Consider the following 19,249-nt stretch of genomic DNA (forward strand, 5'->3'; position numbering starts at 1 on the left):
GGAGACCCCCCAGGGGACACCAAAGTGAGGACTTGGGACACAAGGAGCAAACCCACCATGACCCCAAGAGAGACCTCGTCCCTTCCACCACACAACATCCATCACCCCAGTGATGGGCACCACCCTGGGGTCACCTTCCTCTTCCTCCCAACACCTTCCCCTGCCTCCTGCTCCCCTGGGAATCCACCCACACCTGCTCAGAACCCAAACCCACAGAGCCAGCAGGACCCTGCTCCCTCTGGATGGGGTGGTGACACCTCTCTGTACCCAAAACCTCTGGGGAGGGGATTTTGTGCCTCCCCCAGAGGCTGGAAGCAGCACAGGTGAAGGCATTGGTGAGAGCTCAGAGAGACCCCGAGGTTTTAGTGCAAAGTTGGTGGCACAAGTGTGCAGAGGGACACCTGGGGGGAACAGGGACACCTGGGGGAGAACAGGGACACCTGGAGGGACAGGGACACCTGAGAAGGAGCAGGGACAGCTGGGGAGAGCAGGGACAGCCCAGGCCATGGGTGCTGCAGGCAGGGCTGGGGTGAAAGGCAGGGAAGAGCTGGGATGAGAAGCTGGGATGAGCCCTGACTCAGGAACCCCTGATTTGCTGCTGGAGCAGGGAACAATTAACCCAAATGAGGGCTCAACCCCTAAAGCCATCCTGACCCATCCCAGCTCCCTGCACTCCCTCCCATCCCAAAAACATCACCAGGAGACTCCTCCAGATCCTTTCAGGGCTGGATCCAGCCCTCCCTGCTCCTGCCCACCCTGGAATTTTCACACGTGCACGCATGGGGATTTTAATACCCCCACAATTAAACTCCCATCTCATCCCAGCTGCAATTAAGTTTCTAATGTTCATTTACTTATGCTAAAGCACTCCCAGCACCAGCGAGGAGGAGCTGGAGCAGCAGCCAGACAAAGCAGGGCTGGCTGGGTTTGCAAAGCCTCGTCACGGCTCCAAATTAAAGCGAACTGAGACTACAATTGAATTATCTGGGATGGTTCCTGTCAAGCAATTATGCTGCATGAGAGCCTGGGAATGCAATTTGCTCTCATCTGACAGCTCATCCGAGGGGCTGGAGGGCCCATCTGAGCTGAGAGGGGGGAGAGGGAAACACCAGCACGTGGAATTCAGGTGGAAACAGCATCTCCCAGAGAGAATTTTTGGGGAAACTCTGGGATTTGGCTGATGGGAGATGATGGAAATGGTCCTGGGCATGGCTGAGATGTCCCAGAGTGGGGCTGGGAGCTGCTCTGTACAACCAGAGCCTGCCTGGATTCCCAGCTGCAGGAATGAGCCACGGGAGAGGGGATGGATCCCAATTCCAGCTGATGCCCAGCCCCAGAGTGTCACAGACATCTTTTATGGAAAATCCTTTCCTTAGGATTTTTCCTCCTGAGAAGCTGGGAGGCCTCAGGAACAAAATGTAAACAATGATTATCTGCTGCTGTGGAATGCAACAGGTGCATCTGGGATTGGTCTCATGTTGGTTGTTTCTAATTAATGGCCAATCACAGTCAGCTGGCTCAGACTCTCTGTCCGATACAGAAGCTTTTGTTATCATTCTTTCCTATTCTATTCTTAGCCAGCCTTCTGATGAAACCTTTTCTTCTATTCTTTTAGTATAGTTTTAATGTAATATATATCATAAAACAATAAATCAGCCTTCTGAAACGTGGAGTCAGATCCTCGTCTCTTCCCCAGTCTGAAAACCCCTGTGAACACCGTGACACCAGAGCAGCCCCAAACCTCGGATTTGGGGATCGAGGAGCAAAGGAAGGAGCGGGAGAAGGGATGGAGAGGGAGGGGGCAGGGCCGGCTGATGAATTAACGGGGTAAATTAACGGGAATGAGGAGAGTGATAAATTACCGGGAACGCGGAGCCGTGTCCCGCTGGCAGGGAGACCCGCGGGGGGACACGTAAGAGGGAGAGAAGCCACTTGTGAAAGGTCAGCGCTGCCCACGGAGGGGCTGCGGGGGCAGCGGGACAGATGCATTTCCCCGCGGGGAGCGGCTAATGGCAGCGGCACTCCCTGGCCCCGCAGGATCCGGGCACAAACTCATGAATCAGCGACGTTCCCCCTTCTTTCATGACAAAACCGCAAAGAAATAAATAAAGGGAATTAAAGAAACCCGCAGAGAGCCGAGAACGAGCCCTCCCCAGCCGAGCATCGTCGTGAGCGCTGGATGGGGATCAGAGGAGCCCTGGGGGGATAAACTGAAGTCATTGTCCTGTGGGTCGGGGTTCTGTCCCCAGAGCCACCGGCTGGGCACGGAGAGCCGCCCGCTGTCCCCATCCCACCGCAGCCAGGGCTGCTCCGGCTCCCGGAGGATTCCCGGGATGCAGAAACGCCGAGGGAGAAGATCCCGGTCCCGGTCCCGGCTCGCTGTCGGCCCCGCTGCTCGTCCGCAGCGCAGGGTGGGAAGCGGAGAGGAAGAGGAGACCCGCTGGGGGAGGAAGGCACCGTCCCACAACTCCTCCCGTCACAGCCTGGAGGGGACACAAGGAGCAGAGTCAGCCCTGGGGAACCTGGGGGCTTGGGGGGAAGATATTTGGGAAAAATCCCTCCTGGAAGAGCTTTGCCACGGAGCTGATCCCTAAACCACCGGGAGAAACCCCCGTTAGGAAAATTAATCCACAAACACCAGAGGGTGTTTATGCCCGAAAAGGAGACAGAGGAATCCTTTCTGGCATTATTCCAATAAAGGGAGAGGCCATGGGGCATTCCCCTGGGATCTCTCCAATTTTTTCTCCCTTTTTATCTCAATTTCCCGGCTGCATTTCCCTTCTCTCCCCATTTCTAAGGTACTTGAGAGGTTTCCAGAACTCCTGATCCCAAAGATTTCCCTCTAAGGTATAACCCTCCCTCTTAATTTTTAATTCTTATGGAAATTAGGGCTTTTTCTTCCCCATTGTTTCTTTCATCTCACAACGTCTAATTTCATTTCTCAGCAAACCTTAAGTTTATTTCTAAAGGCAAATCTCTTTTTCCGTTCGTCAATCAGCGGAATCCTTCCCATTGTTTCTTTTATCTCCCAGAGTTGGTTTTATCTACCAGCAGACCCAGAGTACGTTTGGAAAGACAAATCCGCCATTCCTCTCACCCTGAACTCCTGCACCTCCCTGCCATCCCTGCCTGGTTCCTGGAGCATCATCCAGAGGGGAAAGGGCTCCTTGGGTACCACTCCCACCCCTGTGCATCCAGGATCCCGCGGGTTTTGTGTCCCAATCCCTTGGATGCAGGGATGGGGTACCACATCCAGCTCATCCCTGCGCACAGCCGGGATTCCTGGACCTAACAGGACCCAACAGGAACCTTCCAGGACCTAACAGGAACAACAGCCAGAGCTGAGTCCCTGTGGAAGGGATCAGCTGCCGTGCAAAGCCGAGCTGGAACATCCTGATTAGCAAAAGATTGGGCCGGTAATTAACGGGGAGCTGCGGGGCAGCCCCAGCCCGGGGCGGGCAGAGCGTGGCTCAGTGACTGGAAAAAACATTCCCAGAGCCAGCGGAGCGATTCCGCAGCTGCCTGGGGGCCCGGCATCCTCTGGAGCCGCCCCGGTGCCTGCTTGGAGCGTGGCTTGGGAATTAACTCCGCTCCTGATTAACATCTCCCGTTCCGGGTGCCTTGGGGGCCACCTGGCCGAGGGCTTTGCGCTGCTCTCGGCAGCCCCGAGGGACAGGGAGTGGCACGGGGGACATTCCAGACACTCTTGGAGCCGCCCAGGTAAGGAAGAAATGCAGGTTTGTTATCAGCAGCAGGAGAAATGGGCATCTCCCACACTCTGTAAGGACAAAAGTGATCCCTGAAACCCCCAAGATGTCCTCACTTCTCTCCCTGAGCTGTCATCTCCTCCCCTCCATCCATTCTCCACCCCCCTGACATCCTCCATCCCCTCCATCCATCCATCCATCCATCCATCCATCCATCCATCCATCCATCCATCCATCCATCCACAAAGATCGGTCCCTGAAGCCCCCAAAAATGTCCTCAGTTCTCTCCCTGAGCTGACATCTCCTCCCCTCCATCCATCCCCATTCCCAGCCTCCGGGGATGCACACTGGGAGCAGGAAAAATCCCCCCCAGTGAATGCCACCCCCGCACGGGAGAGATTTCGGTTCTGTTTGTCACAACATGACAAATTCCGGGGAGGAAAATGAGCTTCTAAGTGATTGCTCTGCGTTTTGCCTGCTGTTCCCAACAGGGCAGACTCCAAAATCCCAACTGGGGACCCTCTGGTGCCGTTTCCTGGAGCACAGGGATGTGACTAAGCCAAAGCAAGGGAACAGAGCAGGATTTGGCCATGGGAGGAGAAGGGATCAGTCCGTGGAATCTGGGAATAGGGCAGGGATGGGGACTTACTCAGCCGACTTCCAGAAGTGCCCCGGGTGGGAAAGGCGGCGGTTGCGCTTTGGCAGTTTCTCCAGCATGTCCATGAGCTTGGTGAAGGTGGGCCTCTCCTCCTGCTCGTAGGCCCAGCAGAACAGCAGGATGTCCTGGAGCCACGGGGAGAGAGTGTCAGGAAAGCCAGCCAGGCCCTCTCCCAGCGGGAATTGAGCCAGGCCCACTCCCACCACAACCGCCACCCGCAAAGGAGCCCGTCTCCATCAGCACATCCTTGGGAACGGCTGGGATGGAAGGGATGTGCCCAGCCCATGAGGAGTCATTTCCATCACCACATCCTTGGGAAGGGCTGGCATGGAGGGGATGTGTCCATCCCATGAGGATCTGTCTCCATTACTGGGTTCTTGTTAAGGATTGGGATGGAGGAGATATGTCCATCCCATGAGGACCCATCTCCACCATTGGATTCTTGTTAAGGATTGGGATGGAAGGGATGTGTCCATCCCATGAGGACCCATCTCCATCACCACATCCTTGGGAAGGGCTGGGATGGAGGGAACATATTCATCCCATGAGGATCCCATTTCCATCACTGAATTCTCATGAAGGGCTGGGATGGAGGAGATATGTCCATCCCATGAGGAGCCATTTCCATCACTGGATCCTTTGGAAGGACTGTGATGGAAGAGATTTGTCCATTCCATGAGGACCCATCTCCATCAGCACATCCTTGGGAAGGACTGGGATAGAGGGGACATTTCCATCCCATGAGGATCCCATTTCCATCACTGAATTCTCATGAAGGACTGGGATGGAGGAGATAAGTCCATCCCATGAGGAGTCATCTCCACCACTGGATTCTTGGGAAAGGCTGGGATGCAGGGGTGTGCCCAGCCCACAAGGACCCATCTCCACCACTGGATCCTTGTGAAAGGTTGAGATGAGGAAATGTGTCCATCCCATAAGGAGCCATTTCCATCACTGGATTCTTGGGAAAGGCTGGGATGGAAGGGATGTGTCCATCCCATGAAGAGCCATCTCCATCATCAGATTCCTTGGGAAGGGCTGGGATGGAGGGAACATATCCACCCCATCAGGATCTGTCTCCCTTACTGGGTTCTTGTTAAGGATTGGGATGGACCATCTCCATCATTGGGTTCTTGGGAAGGGCTGGGATGGAAGGGATGTCTCCATCCCACGAGGATCCCATTGCCATCACCAGATTCTTGGGAAAGGCTGGGATGGAGGGAATGTGTCCAACCCATGAGACTCCCATTTGCATCCCCACATCCCCACAAAAGGCTGGGATGAAGGGGGGGTGTCCATCCCACAAGCACCCATCTCCATCCCCACATCCTTGGGAAGGGCTGGGGCGAAAGGAACGTTTGAGCTGAGCTCAGCAGCAGGACCAAGCCTGGCTGGGTGCGATCAGCAGATCCAGAGGGTTTTCCAAGAGCCCCACCAGCCACGTCCCAGTCCATGCACACCCCCACAGCACCTACCGAGATCTCCTTGCCCATCCCGATCTGGCTGAGGTTGGGCTTCATCCCTCTCCCCACCTGCCAGATGATCGCCTCCGCTGGCTGCGTCTTGAAGGGCCATTCCCGGGCGTGCAGCTCGTACCAGATGGTGCTGTTGGGAGACACTGGGGATCAGAGATGGAGCAGCCAGCAGGGACTCAGGATGGGGTGTGACAGTGGTCACAGGGGTCTCAGGATGAGGGAAGAGACGAGGATCTGATCCATGTTTCAGAAGGCTTGATTGATTATTTTATGATATATATTATATTAAAACTATACTAAAAGAATAGAAGAAAGGACTTCCTCAGAAGGCTAGCTAAGAATAGAATAGGAAAGAATGATAACAAAAGCTTCTGTCTCAGACAGAGAGTCTGAGCCAGCTGACTGTGATTGGCTATTAATTAGAAACAACTAACATAGACCAATAAAAGATCTACTTGTTGCATTCCACAGCAGCAGATAATCAATGTTTACATTTTGTTCCTGAGGCCTCTCAGCTTCTCAGGAAGAAAAAATCTTAAAGAAAAGATTTTTCATAAAAAATGCCTGTGACAATGGGGAGGTGTCCAGACACTGCACCACATCCAACCTCTCTCCCTGCTCCAGAACCATCCAGGAGATGCTTCATCCCAGAGGTGCTCCTCAATACAGAGGTGTCACCTCTCCCATTTTCCTGGAGCGAGCCCTGATTCCCACCAGGGGAGATCCCAACCTGTGGGAAGGAGGACAGAGGCTGATGGAGGCCCAGACAGAGCCATCAAGTGGGATTGTCCCACATGGGCAGCAGCACTGCCCATGGAGCAGCTGAAGAGAGGATGGTGGGGATGCAGCTGCCCCCCCAGCAGAATTCCGGGAAGGGACGAGCTTAAGAATTCACTTTCACTCCAGCTTTTCCCTTTTTCTCCTCCAAAAAGCTCTCCAAGCTCCAAAAACCCGTGCCATGACCCATCCCAGGTGTCCTCACCAGGTGATGGCCACGTGAAGCCCGGGCCATCTGCTCCTGCTCTCATTGCTAAGCCAAGCCCTCTTTTCCGTGAGGAATCCCAGATCCAAGGGAATATCCCAAAACCAGGGCATCACCGGTGGGCACCCCTGTGGTTTTCCGCCCCCGCTGCTGCCTGGAAGTTTTGCATCATCATTTTCTGGCACCCGGAGCCTGGATGAGCCTGGATTACCACAATGCCAGCCCCATTGTCCAAGGCAGATTCCCTGGACCTGCTTTTCCCTCCCTTGTGACCACTAAAAGGATCAAAACCCAGGGTTAAAATAACACCAGGGTGGAAAAAATCTGTCTGATAAACGAAAGATTCCTCCCGGTTAGGGAAGCTCCCCGAATTTGGGAATTGGAATTCTGATTTTGCACAGTTTGGCTGGAAATCTCAAAAAAAGAAAAAAAGAATAATGGGAGAATTATGTGGGTGCAGAGGAATGGGGAGCTTGGAGAGGGGCAGATGCTGTGGGCACAGCACAAAATCCTCAGGAGAAGCATCCAAGAACCCTCAGATTGGATTTAACACATCCAAGGCGTTAATCCAGTTTCTCACTGGGGGTTTTTGTCATCTTGAAAAGATCTTTTCCCCTTGCTGTCCCTGATACCCAAATCCCTGGAGGGAAGCGACCCCTCAGGATCATCCCTGAGCCTCCCAGGCTTGATGGAGGGCAGCAGAAACAAGAAAGAGGGAAAACGTGGGGAAACCTTTTCATCTTTTCAGGAAACTCACGCTTTCCATTTTTCCCACAACTGAGGGAAAAAAAGGGAAAATTACGTCTCCCCACCCACTCTCACTTAGTTGGATACGATCCTTTAATTACCTCTTTATTTCTGTGCTGAAGTTGTACCTCAGGGAGGGCACAAAATAAAAGAGCCAGACCCTTCCAGCTGTAATTACTGCGGGTTTGATGGGAATATTGCCTCGGATAACAGGCCCACGCTCCCTAATCCCACAGCCTTCGAGGTATCCGAGAGAAAATTAATCCTCTGGGTAAAGAGGGAAGGGTTTGGGGAAAGGTTTAGCGGGGTGGAATTGGGCTCGTGCCCTCAGGGAGGTTTGTGGGCAGAAAAAGGGCAAAAGGAATGAGCTGGTTTGCTGAGGAAAACTTAGGAATTCTCATTTTTCTTGGCTTTTGGCAACTGCACGTAAAGCTGGCACCACCATCAGCCCTCTGCAGTGGCTGGAGGGGGACATTGGGGTGTCCAGGGGCTCCAGAGCTCTGTCCCCAACCTTTGGCATCCCATCCATCATCATCCAAGCACCTTCTCATCAGTTCCCACCCCAGGAGGGTGCAGGGGAGAGATGATGCCAGGCTGGCATTCCCAGGGTGTTCTGGATCCCATTGCCAAGCACCACTCTGGTGCAAAACAGGAGGATTTGGTAATTTAGAGAGAACTGGGCTCTCCAGGGACTCCCAGAGCTGGGCTCCCATCCCAGGCTGGCATCCTCTGGGTAATGGGATGCTCTGGACCAGCCAGCCTGGTCTATAACAGGGAGATTTGGTGATTTAGGGATGCTTCCACTCAGAATTTCTCAAAGCAGGAAGGTTCATCCAGCCCAGCAATGGGAATTCCATCCCTTGGATTTGGGACAAACCAAGAGCGTCCTCTTCCCCTCCTGAGCCCAGAGCAGCTCCCACTTGCCCCAAGCATGCCAGATCCCTGTCCCAGGACTCACCCCAGTGCAAAGACGTCCGAGTGCTTGGAGAAGGGCAGCTTGTCCTCCTCGGTGTCGGGCGAGAGCTGCCGGATGATCTCGGGGGCCAGGTGGCACAGCCAGCCGTTCTGGATGCGCAGCTTGTTCTCCCTCCTGTGGGACACGGAGCCGTGGGTACACTGGGGCACAGAACCACCAGAGACACAGCTGCCCACCCTCCTCACGGGGATTTAAACCTGGTTTCACCCACATCAAAGTCAGGTTTTAACCCTGCTCTGAGAAATGTCCCTGCCAGGCAGCAGGACAAAATTGGATGGTGGTTCCTGCTGGGACATGGAGCTGGAGCCGTGGGTACCCTGGAGAACAGCACCACCACAGCCCCAGCTGCCCACCCTCTTCACAGGGATTTAGGCCTGGTTTTATCCACACCATCCTTGCAAAGTCAGGTTTTAACCCTGCTCTGAGAAATGTCCCTGCCAGGCAGCAGGACAAAATTGGATGGTGGTTCCTGCTGGGACATGGAGCTGGAGCTGTGGATACACCAGGGCACACCACATCCCCAGCTTCCCACCCTCTTCCCGAGGTTTTTAAGCCTGGTTTTCCCCACATCATCTTTGCAAACTCAGGCATTAACCCTGCTCTGAGAAATGTCCCTGCCCAGGCAGCAGGACAATACTGGGTCACAGAATGGTGCTTTAGGGGAACTTTGGCTCTCCCAGGCTGGGGATGGGGATTTAGGGTCTGTTGGAGCTCCTTCTGTGCCCTTTGCACCAAAACCCCTTAAAGGATCTGGGGTAAAGTGGGGATGAATTCCCACCGTGGTTGGAGCAGGAAGTTGGACTGGGCACCACAAAGAGCCTCTTCTGAGCAAACCCATCCTAAAGTAACAGCCTGGACATTGGTGTTTTCAGGTGTTTGGCCCCAAAACAGCCCCTCCAAGTCCAAGCCTCCAGTGGCAGGTCCCAAGGGAGCAGCCTGGCTTCATAACAACCCCTCATTTCACCTCATCTGTCCTTCCTCCACCTCCCCAGGCTCCCTCTGCTTGGGATAAATCCATTGGAATCCTTTGGCCAACGGCTGAGGATGACATTGGTGAATCCTCCATCCTTCACATCCTCCAGCAGGCACCTGGGATACACTGCTGGCTTCAAAATCCCTGGATCATCAGTGGTGGTGACACCTGAGGCAGCTCCATCATGTGTCTGAGCCCAGGTTCAGCAGCAGGAGGGAACAAACCTGTCCCATGTCACCTTGGGCTGGCTCCTGCCAGGAATTTCTCCCTGAAACCCTCCCAAAGATGGGGATGAACAGGGATAAGGGATGGTTGTGGGGTCATCTGTCCTCCTGAATGTCAGCCTGGGGCCAAAATCCCATGGGAAACCATCCAGGGATGGGGTTCCACCTCAAAGCTGGCTCATAATCCCAAAGTGGCACAATCCAGATCCCCCTGCCTGCAAAGCCATCCCCATTCCCAGTCACAGGTCTGGCTGTGACCAGAGGGACCCCTTCCCTAGGGAGGGACACTGTTACTCCAGGAAAATGCTGATGAAGCCTCCTTGTCCCCCTTGGGGTGTCCATAGGTCCTCTCCATCCCCCTTATTCCCTCTGGAGTGTCCATGGCTCCTCTCCACCCTCCTTGTCCCCTTTGGTGTGCCCATGGCTCCTCCCCACCCTCCTTGTCCCCACTGAGCCCAAGGACATTTAAGTAAAGGAGGAATAAATCTGATTTCAGCAGGATGAGACACCAAGTCACCAAATCTCTGCAGGAGGTGTTTTAACCCCAGCAAAACCAGCTGAAGAAATGTCACCATCCTTAACCTGACCTCCAAAAATTTGCTTCCTTCCCAACAGATGTTTTTCCAAGCCTCTAAGGACCCAAAATTGGGATTTATCTCCTGTCTTAATCTGAGAGATACCAAAACCAGCAAAAGCCTACCCTGAAAAGGAGAGATCAGACCTGCAGACCCTTCCTGTTCCAAGATTCATGGTGGCTGTGGATCCCTGCTCTCCTCTCAGCTCTCCTCCAGCAGAAAACATCTGCTGCCAGCAGCCCAGGGCACAAATTTTCTCATTTTCTCCATTTTTCCAGCAAAACTCTGCTCATTTCTCTCCAGCCTTGCTTTCCTGGCCATCTCCTGGATTCTGACCTCACAAGGGACATCCCAATCTTGGGCAGAGGCGGCCACACATCAGCCACCTCCTCAGAAACCCCATTTCTCATTCCATCTCTGGAGCATCCCTGACCTTCACAGCAAAGATTCCTGCCAAAGCTTGGGCAGTTTTGCCCAAATCCTCATTCCCTGCTGGAATGAGCTGTCCCTTCCTCCTGGCAGCCCCTGAATCCCAAACCCCCTGCCCAGCTGCCAAACCAGAGGCAAATCCCACTTTGGATCAGGAGATCCTGATTTCCTGGCTTTCCAAAGTTTTTGGCCAAGTTTGTGCTGAAATCCGTTGATATTCGTCCAGGCAGAGTGGAAAATATGGGAGTGTGGGATGGAGAGAGGTGGCCACTGCCGTTTCCTTTAATCCTTTGAAATAATCACTGGGAAATTGGGGAAAAATCCATCATTTCCAAAGTGCCTTTTATCTCCTGAGTATCTTTGCCATGGAGATGGAAGGACCAGGAGAAAACTACCCAAGCTTGGGCTGTGCTGCTCCCAACACAAAGGGTTAAGAGGGAAATCCAACACAAAGGATTTAGTGGGAAAGGTGGGAAAAAACAGCAATGTTCTTATTCCCCACTTAACAGAAAATGGAAAATATCTCTCTTCTTCCTTTCCCACTTCTCTTTCCTTTTTCCACCCCAGTTTTGCTTTTCTTCCTTTCCACAGCTTCTGGAACTCCTTTCCCTGCCATTCCTACAGCTGGAAAACCCTCCCAAAGCATCGAAAAAAGAAATTTAATAAGGAACATTTACCAAAACCTCCAGATTTAAACCCTCCAAGACCCCAAAATGTCACAATGCTGTGAAAAGCCCAAGCTTAGCTCTCATTGTCCACGTCCTGCTCCAGGCCCAGCACAGACACCATGGCCAGATGTCTGTGATTCCCAAAATGTCACTGGAGTGGGGACAGCACAGGGATGGCATCACTCAGTCCAGGCAGGGGATGGAGCAGATGCCAGGGGTTTATAACGATGGAAAGGGAAAAGCCAAGGCATGAACCAGCCCTGCTGCCACAGCAGCATCTCCTGGCTGGCTGCAGGGTGGTTTGGCCATGGCAATGATGCATCCCATGGGAAGAGGTTGGTCCAAAGGGCACAATCTGCCTCTCTGAGCCAAAATTCCAGAGGCTCACACACGGCATCGTGTCCCTTCCTATGGATCAAAACCAACTCCCTTCAAACAGAGCAGCCCCACAACACTCAAAGGCCTCTTGAGCTCCTGTCTGCTGAGGCTGGGGACACAGAGAAGCACTTGGAGAGGGATTTTTTGGGATTGTTCCCCACTTTAGGGCACAGGGAGGAGCTCCAGGGTGTCCATGCCCTCCTACCTGCCCGCCTGGAGAACCCCGGAGATGCTGAAGAGCCCGAAGTCAGTGATCACCACCTTCCCATTGTCGTAGAAGACATTCTTGGATTTGAGATCCTTGTGGAGGATGCCCTTGGCATGCAGGTATCCCATTCCCTGGGGTGGAACAGAGAGAGGAAAACACCCTGAGGTTACACAAGCGGCACAAACGGGCAGGATAACGCTGGAGTGGTGGCATTCCCGTGGGAACCATGAGCCACCACGGCACATACAGGTGGCATTCCTATGGGATCCATGGGCAACCATGGCATATCTAGGTGGCATTCATGAGTCACCACAGCACATCCAGGTGGCATTCCCATGGGATCCATGAGCCACCACGGCACATCCAGGTGGCATTCCCGTGGGATCCACAAAACACCATGGCACATCCAGGCGGCATTCCCATGGGATCCATGAGCAAACACGGCACATCCAGGTGGCATCCATGAGTCACCACAGCACATCCAGGTGGCATTCCTATGGGACCCATGAGCCACCACAGCACATCCAGGTGGCATTCCTATGGGATCCATGAGCCACCACAGCACATCCAGGTGGCATTCATGAGCCACCACGGCACATCCAGGTGGCATTCCTATGGGATCCACAAGACACCATGGCACATCCAGGTGGCATTCCCATGGGATCCATGAGCCACCGCAGCACAAACAGGTGGCATTCCCATGGGATCCATGAGCCACCACAGCACATCCAGGTGGCATTCCCATGGGATCCATGAGTCACCACAGCACATCCAGGTGGCATTCCCATGGGATCCATGAGCTACCATGGCACATCCAGGTGGCATTCCTATGGGATCCATGGGCAACCATAGCACATCTAGGTGGCATTCATGAGTCACCACAGCACATCCAGGTGGCATTCCCATGGGATCCATGAGCCACCACGGCACATCCAGGTGGCATTCCCGTGGGATCCATGAGCCACCACAGCACATTCAGGCTGGACCACGTTCCCCAAAGGACCCTGAAGGAAGGGAAACTTCCTGGAAGGGATGGGCTACTGGAGGAGATGGGATTGTGGTGTGGGTGTCCCAGCTGCCACGGCGCCTGCTCATTTTCCTGATTAATTGATTCCACAGGAAAAATGAGCAGCAAACCCACCCGGCAGCCGCTTCCCTGGAACCCTCTGCTGGGAAATGGATGGTGATGATGTTTCTGCCTCTGTGTTTTTGGGGGCTGGCAGAGGAGGGTAATAATTCACCGCTCCCCACAGCCCCACCGGCGCTTCCGACGGCCCCATCCGCCTGGAAACGGGCGCCTCGCGGGAGTCCTGCCTTAATTCCTTCCCCCCAGGAAAAAACTGCTCGGCGGTTAATTAAAATTAGTGCTAATGAGGCACAAAAAGGCCATGGGTGGGAAATCCAAACTCTCCTGTTTAGCCTCGGCAAATCAAGCAGACTGCCGGCAGCTCCGCGTGGCGGATGTTCAGCTCCGCGGGATCATTCTGGGAACAGGGAGGGGGATAAAGCACATTTATCCCAACTTCAGCAGGGATTTTCGTGCTGTCCCACTTTTCACTCTCCTAAGCAGACTCGGGGAAAACTTGATCCGCAGGATGCTGCTGAAGGATCAATGGGCAACAGGCCGGCAAACTGTTGCTTAAGAGGGAATATTGGTTGTCTGGCACTGGAAAAAGGGGGATTTATTAACTGGAATTCCATGGGGATCCATCCATCCTGAGTCTCATCTTTTCATCTATCATCATTAAGCACGCAGGCTGTGCGAGATGAATTTATTTTTAAGCTGGCGGCTGATGTGGAGCCAGAAGCCCAATCCAAATTCCACCATCTGGAAAAAGTGGGAAAACAAACAGAAAAACACCCCAACCCAGCAAGATATGGGAGTTTCACTGCACCCCATGGGGAGAAAATCCTACAGAGCTTCTGCCAAGGGATGCTGGAGGAAGGAAAGGATTTGGGGCTGGATGCCAGGACCGTTCCAGGCACCGGGATTAATTAGGGGTCTCCATTTCCCAGCACATGAAATAATGATGAGGTTTAAAAAATCGGCTTTCAAATGTCACTGTCACCTCCAGAAAGTGCCAGGGTGGAGCAAGGAGCAGCATTCCAATGTTTCCCTGGCCAGGTGCAGTGCATGGATGAGCCCCAGTGCCCCGGGAATGCTCTGCAGCCCCTTCCCATTGTTTGAGGGTGATGGGATCCCAGAGCAGCACCAGGACCTTGCTCCCACATCCATGGAGTTCATCTCCATGGAATCACCAAACACAGCCCAGCCTTTGCTGGAGGAACTTCCCTGGGCAAACCCCAATCCGTCACCTCGCTCCGTGCAGATCCCACTGCAAATTCCAGCCCTGCCACCTCAGCCCCTGGGATGATCCCTGAGGAAACACTCTGGGCCCAGGAATGCCTTCGTGCGCTGGGCTGTGTGAAAAGCCAGCTCCCTCTGCCGGCACCGCTCCCGGGAGGAATCTTCCTCCCCCTCCTGAGGATCTCGGGATAACCTTGCACCCACTGATCCAAGGAGCTGAGCAGCTCTCCCGTCACATTCCAGGACTCAAAGGATAAAACCAAACAGCTGCTGCGACTGTGCAGAAAATCCAAAGCCTCCGGAAAATGCAGCTCCATCCAAGCCCACCCCAACCAAGGTGTTGGGATTTCCCTTCCTGACACCCACCACTTCCAAATCCCCCAAAATATCTGCTGGGGAAAGGTGGGAAGGGTGGGAATCTGCTGCTCCTCAGCAGGAATGGGCCATGTGGTTGGGTCATGGCATTGGGGACTTCTCCAGGAATTCCCTTTGGTGCACAGGGAGAGCATTTGGAGCTCTGCTAATTCCTCCAGGGGTCTGGGGTGGATACAAAACCCCTCTCTGCCTCTCAACACCACAGACTTGGAGGTTTCCAACCTGTTCCCAACAGGCAGCAGCTGCAGAAAACGAGGATGTCTCAGCCTCATCCTCGAAACCCACACGGAGCAGCGAACCCACGCAGGGAAAGGGGCTGAACAGAGCTGTTGTTCCTGCTGGGAACATCTGGAAGGCAAAAGCCCTGAGCACAAAAAAGGGGGGGGGAAATACAAGGCTAGACTGTGATGCTTCAAATGTTTGCTCAGCAGGAAAAAATCTGCGTCTAAAAGGTGGAAAACATGGATCAGAAGTAGGAATTCAGGAGGGAGAGGCTCTGGGCTGCCTCAGGCACCCCCAGGTCAGGCCATGGCTCTGAGGTAGATAAAGGTTCAGGCTGTGTTCACCTGGAGAGTCCAGGAGGATTGAAGGAATTTAAAATTTAAAGTTAAAACTGAATCTAAATAAACACAAAATAAACAATTTATTAAGGACCATCCAGAGAAAAGGCACTGCCCAGGAAATATTGCTGAACACATTCAGCTTTTAACCTGGGTTAGAATATTTAAGGGGGGCTAAGGTCTGCCAGAAAACCTGATTTTCTGTTGTTTTCCCACAGTAAAATGTGGGATCAGCTCCAGGTTTGAGCTCCAGGTGGGGAAGTGTTGGCTGACCTTGAGCAGGGCACGGGGGCACTGTCACGGCTCCCATGCCACAGCACGTGCCCAATATTCCTGGTGATAAATCTGCTTGGAATCACAGCACAACCCCGTTCTGGCAGGCAGCTCAACACCTCAGTGCTGCTGCTGACATCCCATGGGAAGCTGTGAGGGCTCAGGACCCGAATTCCCAGCCACTCCACCCTGCCACGGGAGGATCCTGCCCAGGATTGTTTGTAGGGACACGTCTGAGGTGTGGAAGATGCACTTGGAGTCATCCCTGGGAAATGAAAAGCATTTTTAGCTCTGGATAATGTATGTGAGCTTGGCCTTGTGGCATCATGGCATGGATTTCTCCAGGAGCTTCAGCCCTGGGAATGTTTTATGGGAACACTGGGAATGCTGGAAGTGTCCAAGGCCAGGTTGGATGGGGCTTGGAGAAACCTGGGATAGTGGAAGGTGGAATGTAATGAGTTTTGAGCTCCCTTCCAACACAAACCATTCCATGATTATTCCTTTTTCTTTTCCAAGAAGGGAGGAATATCCCACCAGAAACTCCCTCACAGCAGCAATGCTGGATTTAAACACCTGAAATTCCAGCAGAAATTCCAGCAGGGAAGAGGAGCAGTGGCCAGGATGATCCCCAAGCCCGGGGAGCCCATGGAAGCTTTGGTGCCACCCCAATTCAGCCACAGGAGAGAGGTCAAAGAGACCTGGATTTTAAAACCAAGGAGTTCTATCCTGCCCAGAATCCTTGGATTTTAAAAACAAGGAGTTCTAACCTGCTCAGGATCTTTGGATTTTAAAACCAAGGAGTTCTAACCTGCCCAGAATTACTGGATTTTAAAACCAAGGAGTTCTATCCTGCCCAGAATCCTTGGATTTTAAAAACAAGGAGTTCTAACCTGCCCAGAATCCTTGGATTTTAAAACCAATGAGTCCTGTCCTGCCCAGAATCACTGGAATTTAAAACCAAGGAGTTCTGTCCTGCCCAGAATCCTTGGCTGCTCCTCTCCTGCTCCCCAGAATGACTGGACTGGGCTCTTGGCCGGGTTTTCTGCAGGATCCAGACCCCACCAGACCATACCTTCACGATTTCTTGTGCTATCTGCCTCGTCTTGTTGACATCCAGCACAATTTTGGCGTCCCTCACCACGGAGTAGAGAGTCCGTCCTTTACACAGGCTGGAAGAAAAGGGAAAGAGAAGTTAAAAGCCCTCCTGGAGAAACAGCCCCAAATCATAAATAATTAAATAAATAATCACAGGATTTGGGCCAGATTTTGGCCCCCTGGCTGGAGGCAGGCTGAGGATTCTGCAGGGAACTGGGGGCTCTCCCAGTTTGGCACTGGGAGGGAGCTCTCAGCACTCTTGGTTCATCCTGGTGGCACCACTGTGGTGCCACAAGGGACAACCTGGGCTGGCCCCTGGCTTTTCCCTGTGTCCCAACCCAGAGCAAACCACCTGGTCCTCCCACCTCTGAGTTTTTGTGCAGAACTGGTCGTGGCTCCCCCCTCCTCCTCCTCCTCCTCCTCCTCCCTCGGGATCCAAAGCTCACAGATGTAAAATGAGTCAAAAGAGGAGAGACAGGGAGGGGGGAAAAAAATCCCCCAACCCACCCCATGCACTGTACAATGTCCTCCAATTTTCCTTCTCGTACCAATTACAGTAAAATCTATTTACAGAGCCTTAATTACCAAAGGCAGCTGGATGGGGGGGGGGGGGGGGGAATGGATGGATATAAACCAATTAAAAATATATTGACATTTGAATATCATAATGGAGGACGTGGGTGGCTGCTGCCTCGACTCCCGCCCACAAAAAAAGAGCTTTTTTTTTTTGCTTTTCTCTATCCACCCACGCTCATTCCAGGCAACTTTGGAAAGATGAGACTGGATACCTGTGCTGGGAAATAAAACACCCAGCACACAGCTTGTTAAAGAGGTTTGGTGGCTGCAGATGTTGATTTGATTCTGTTCTGGTTAACAAATTTAAAGTTCTAGGGTTTCATTCCACTGCTCTCCCCCAGCTTGGCTCCACTGCTTTCCCCTCTCCCAGTTCCTCCTGCCCTGGGAATTCCAGCATGCACTGGTTTGGATTCAACCCCTGGGAGAGGTTTTGTCCTTTCTGGGTGAAAATAATCACAGAATCATAAAAGAGAATCACAGGATGGTTTGGGTTGGAAGGGACTTGAGGGACCATATAATTCCAGCCCTCTGCCATGGGCAGGGACAACTTGGATGGGGCTTGGAGCAACCTGGGATGAAGAAAGTGTCCCTGCCCATGGCACAGGGTGGAATGGGATGAGCTTTAATGTCCCTTCCCACCCAAACCATTCCATGAGTCCATGAAACCCAGAAAAACCCCAAACTCCAGAAGCTCACGGATACAAAGGATCCTCCTGCTCCACATCACTCCATGGGCAGGGAGCAGAATTTTCAGGACAAGCAGTGAAACAGGAATGGGATCAATCCCCACATCCCACGGGCTTTGGAAAGACAACAGCACCCTTTCCTCACTGGAAGCATTGGGAATTGTCCTGCTGGGCACAAGTGAGCTGCAGAGGGGATTTAGGGCAGCAAGTGCCTCCTCAGGGATGGTTTTCCTTGCTCAGGTGTCCCAGCACCTCCCTGAGCATCCCAGCTGGATTTATCCCTGAGGCAGCTGCACTCCCTCTGAACCATCTTCCCATCTCCTGCAGCACTTGGACTGCAGTCAAATAAGAATTTGCTGGAGATTAGGATCCAGGCACTTGGAAATCAGTGATAAAATCCTTGGGTTTCTGTAACCGGAACGAATCAAAGTGTGCAGGATAACTACGGGCATGAATTGTCCTTCCACCACCTGTGTTTTCCTACACTAATTTGCCACATAAACCCACCAAGCTGTAAGCTCTGCCACACAACAGCCTTTTGCCACCTCCATGACCTGCCTGCACACACATGAGTTCCCCTAGCCCTTCCCAACCCCTGGAAAACACATTTTCTCCCAGAGAAAACCTTTATACAGCCAGTTGCCTGTGATCTGAATTGGTCACAAATTGACACTGGAAATGCAATGAGTGGATTAGCACTGGAACAGGGCTGGATTCCAGCCCTACAGGGAGTTAAGACCAGCTGTTTTCCTGGTAAAGGGTTGTTTAGAGGAAAATCCTCCCATTTCTGCTTATCTGAACTGCTGAGATAACCCCGAGAGCGGAGCTTGCAGCCCTGTCTGGTGAGATTCCCATCTTTCCACTTCATTTACAGGATTTCCAAATCCTCCCCAGCGGATGGAGCCGCTGCAGAAGGACAGCCAGACCGGGCTGGTGGCACCAGGACATGTCCCTGTCACCTCTGCTCCTCAGACCCTGGCAGAGGCATCAAAGCAGCCCAGGTGCCTCTCCCCTCCCCTGGATGAATAAATCCGAACGAATTCACCGAGCGCCCGCCACCGGCACATCCGACGCTTCTTGCTGGATAAGGAGCTGCCAACGTGGAGATAAAGCCTGGTTGATACCTTTTATGCAGCACCTGAGCCCATTCAGCCACCACCTGCAGAACCTTTTCATGGCACAGCTCCACAATTCCGCTTCTCCTCGTTCCTCAATTGCTCCCCATTTGGGCAGGACAAAGAACAGCACCCAGGGCACATTCGGAGCCTTCTGCCTTTCCACTTGGAGAGGTCCCTGCTGAGCCTGGCTTTGAGGGACACGGCTGGGGATGACAAGGCCACAAAATGCCTACGCTCGACGCCAAAAACAAGGCAGAT

General features: G+C 53.0%; 1 protein-coding gene across 1 annotated transcript in view; it reads right to left on the reverse strand.

Moving 5' to 3' along the window:
• Positions 1-4,352: 4,352 nt before the first annotated feature.
• KSR2 (kinase suppressor of ras 2) overlaps positions 4,353-19,249 on the reverse strand; it is an 83,631-nt gene continuing 68,734 nt past the window's right edge. Inside the window, 5 exon segments of the mRNA XM_059485219.1 lie at positions 4,353-4,490; positions 5,841-5,970; positions 8,528-8,659; positions 11,998-12,131; positions 16,589-16,685. Coding sequence (XP_059341202.1) covers positions 4,353-4,490; positions 5,841-5,970; positions 8,528-8,659; positions 11,998-12,131; positions 16,589-16,685 — 631 coding nt within the window.

This window comes from Ammospiza nelsoni, chromosome 18 (genome assembly GCF_027579445.1).
Source record: "Ammospiza nelsoni isolate bAmmNel1 chromosome 18, bAmmNel1.pri, whole genome shotgun sequence".
Taxonomy (NCBI): Eukaryota; Metazoa; Chordata; class Aves; order Passeriformes; family Passerellidae; genus Ammospiza; species Ammospiza nelsoni.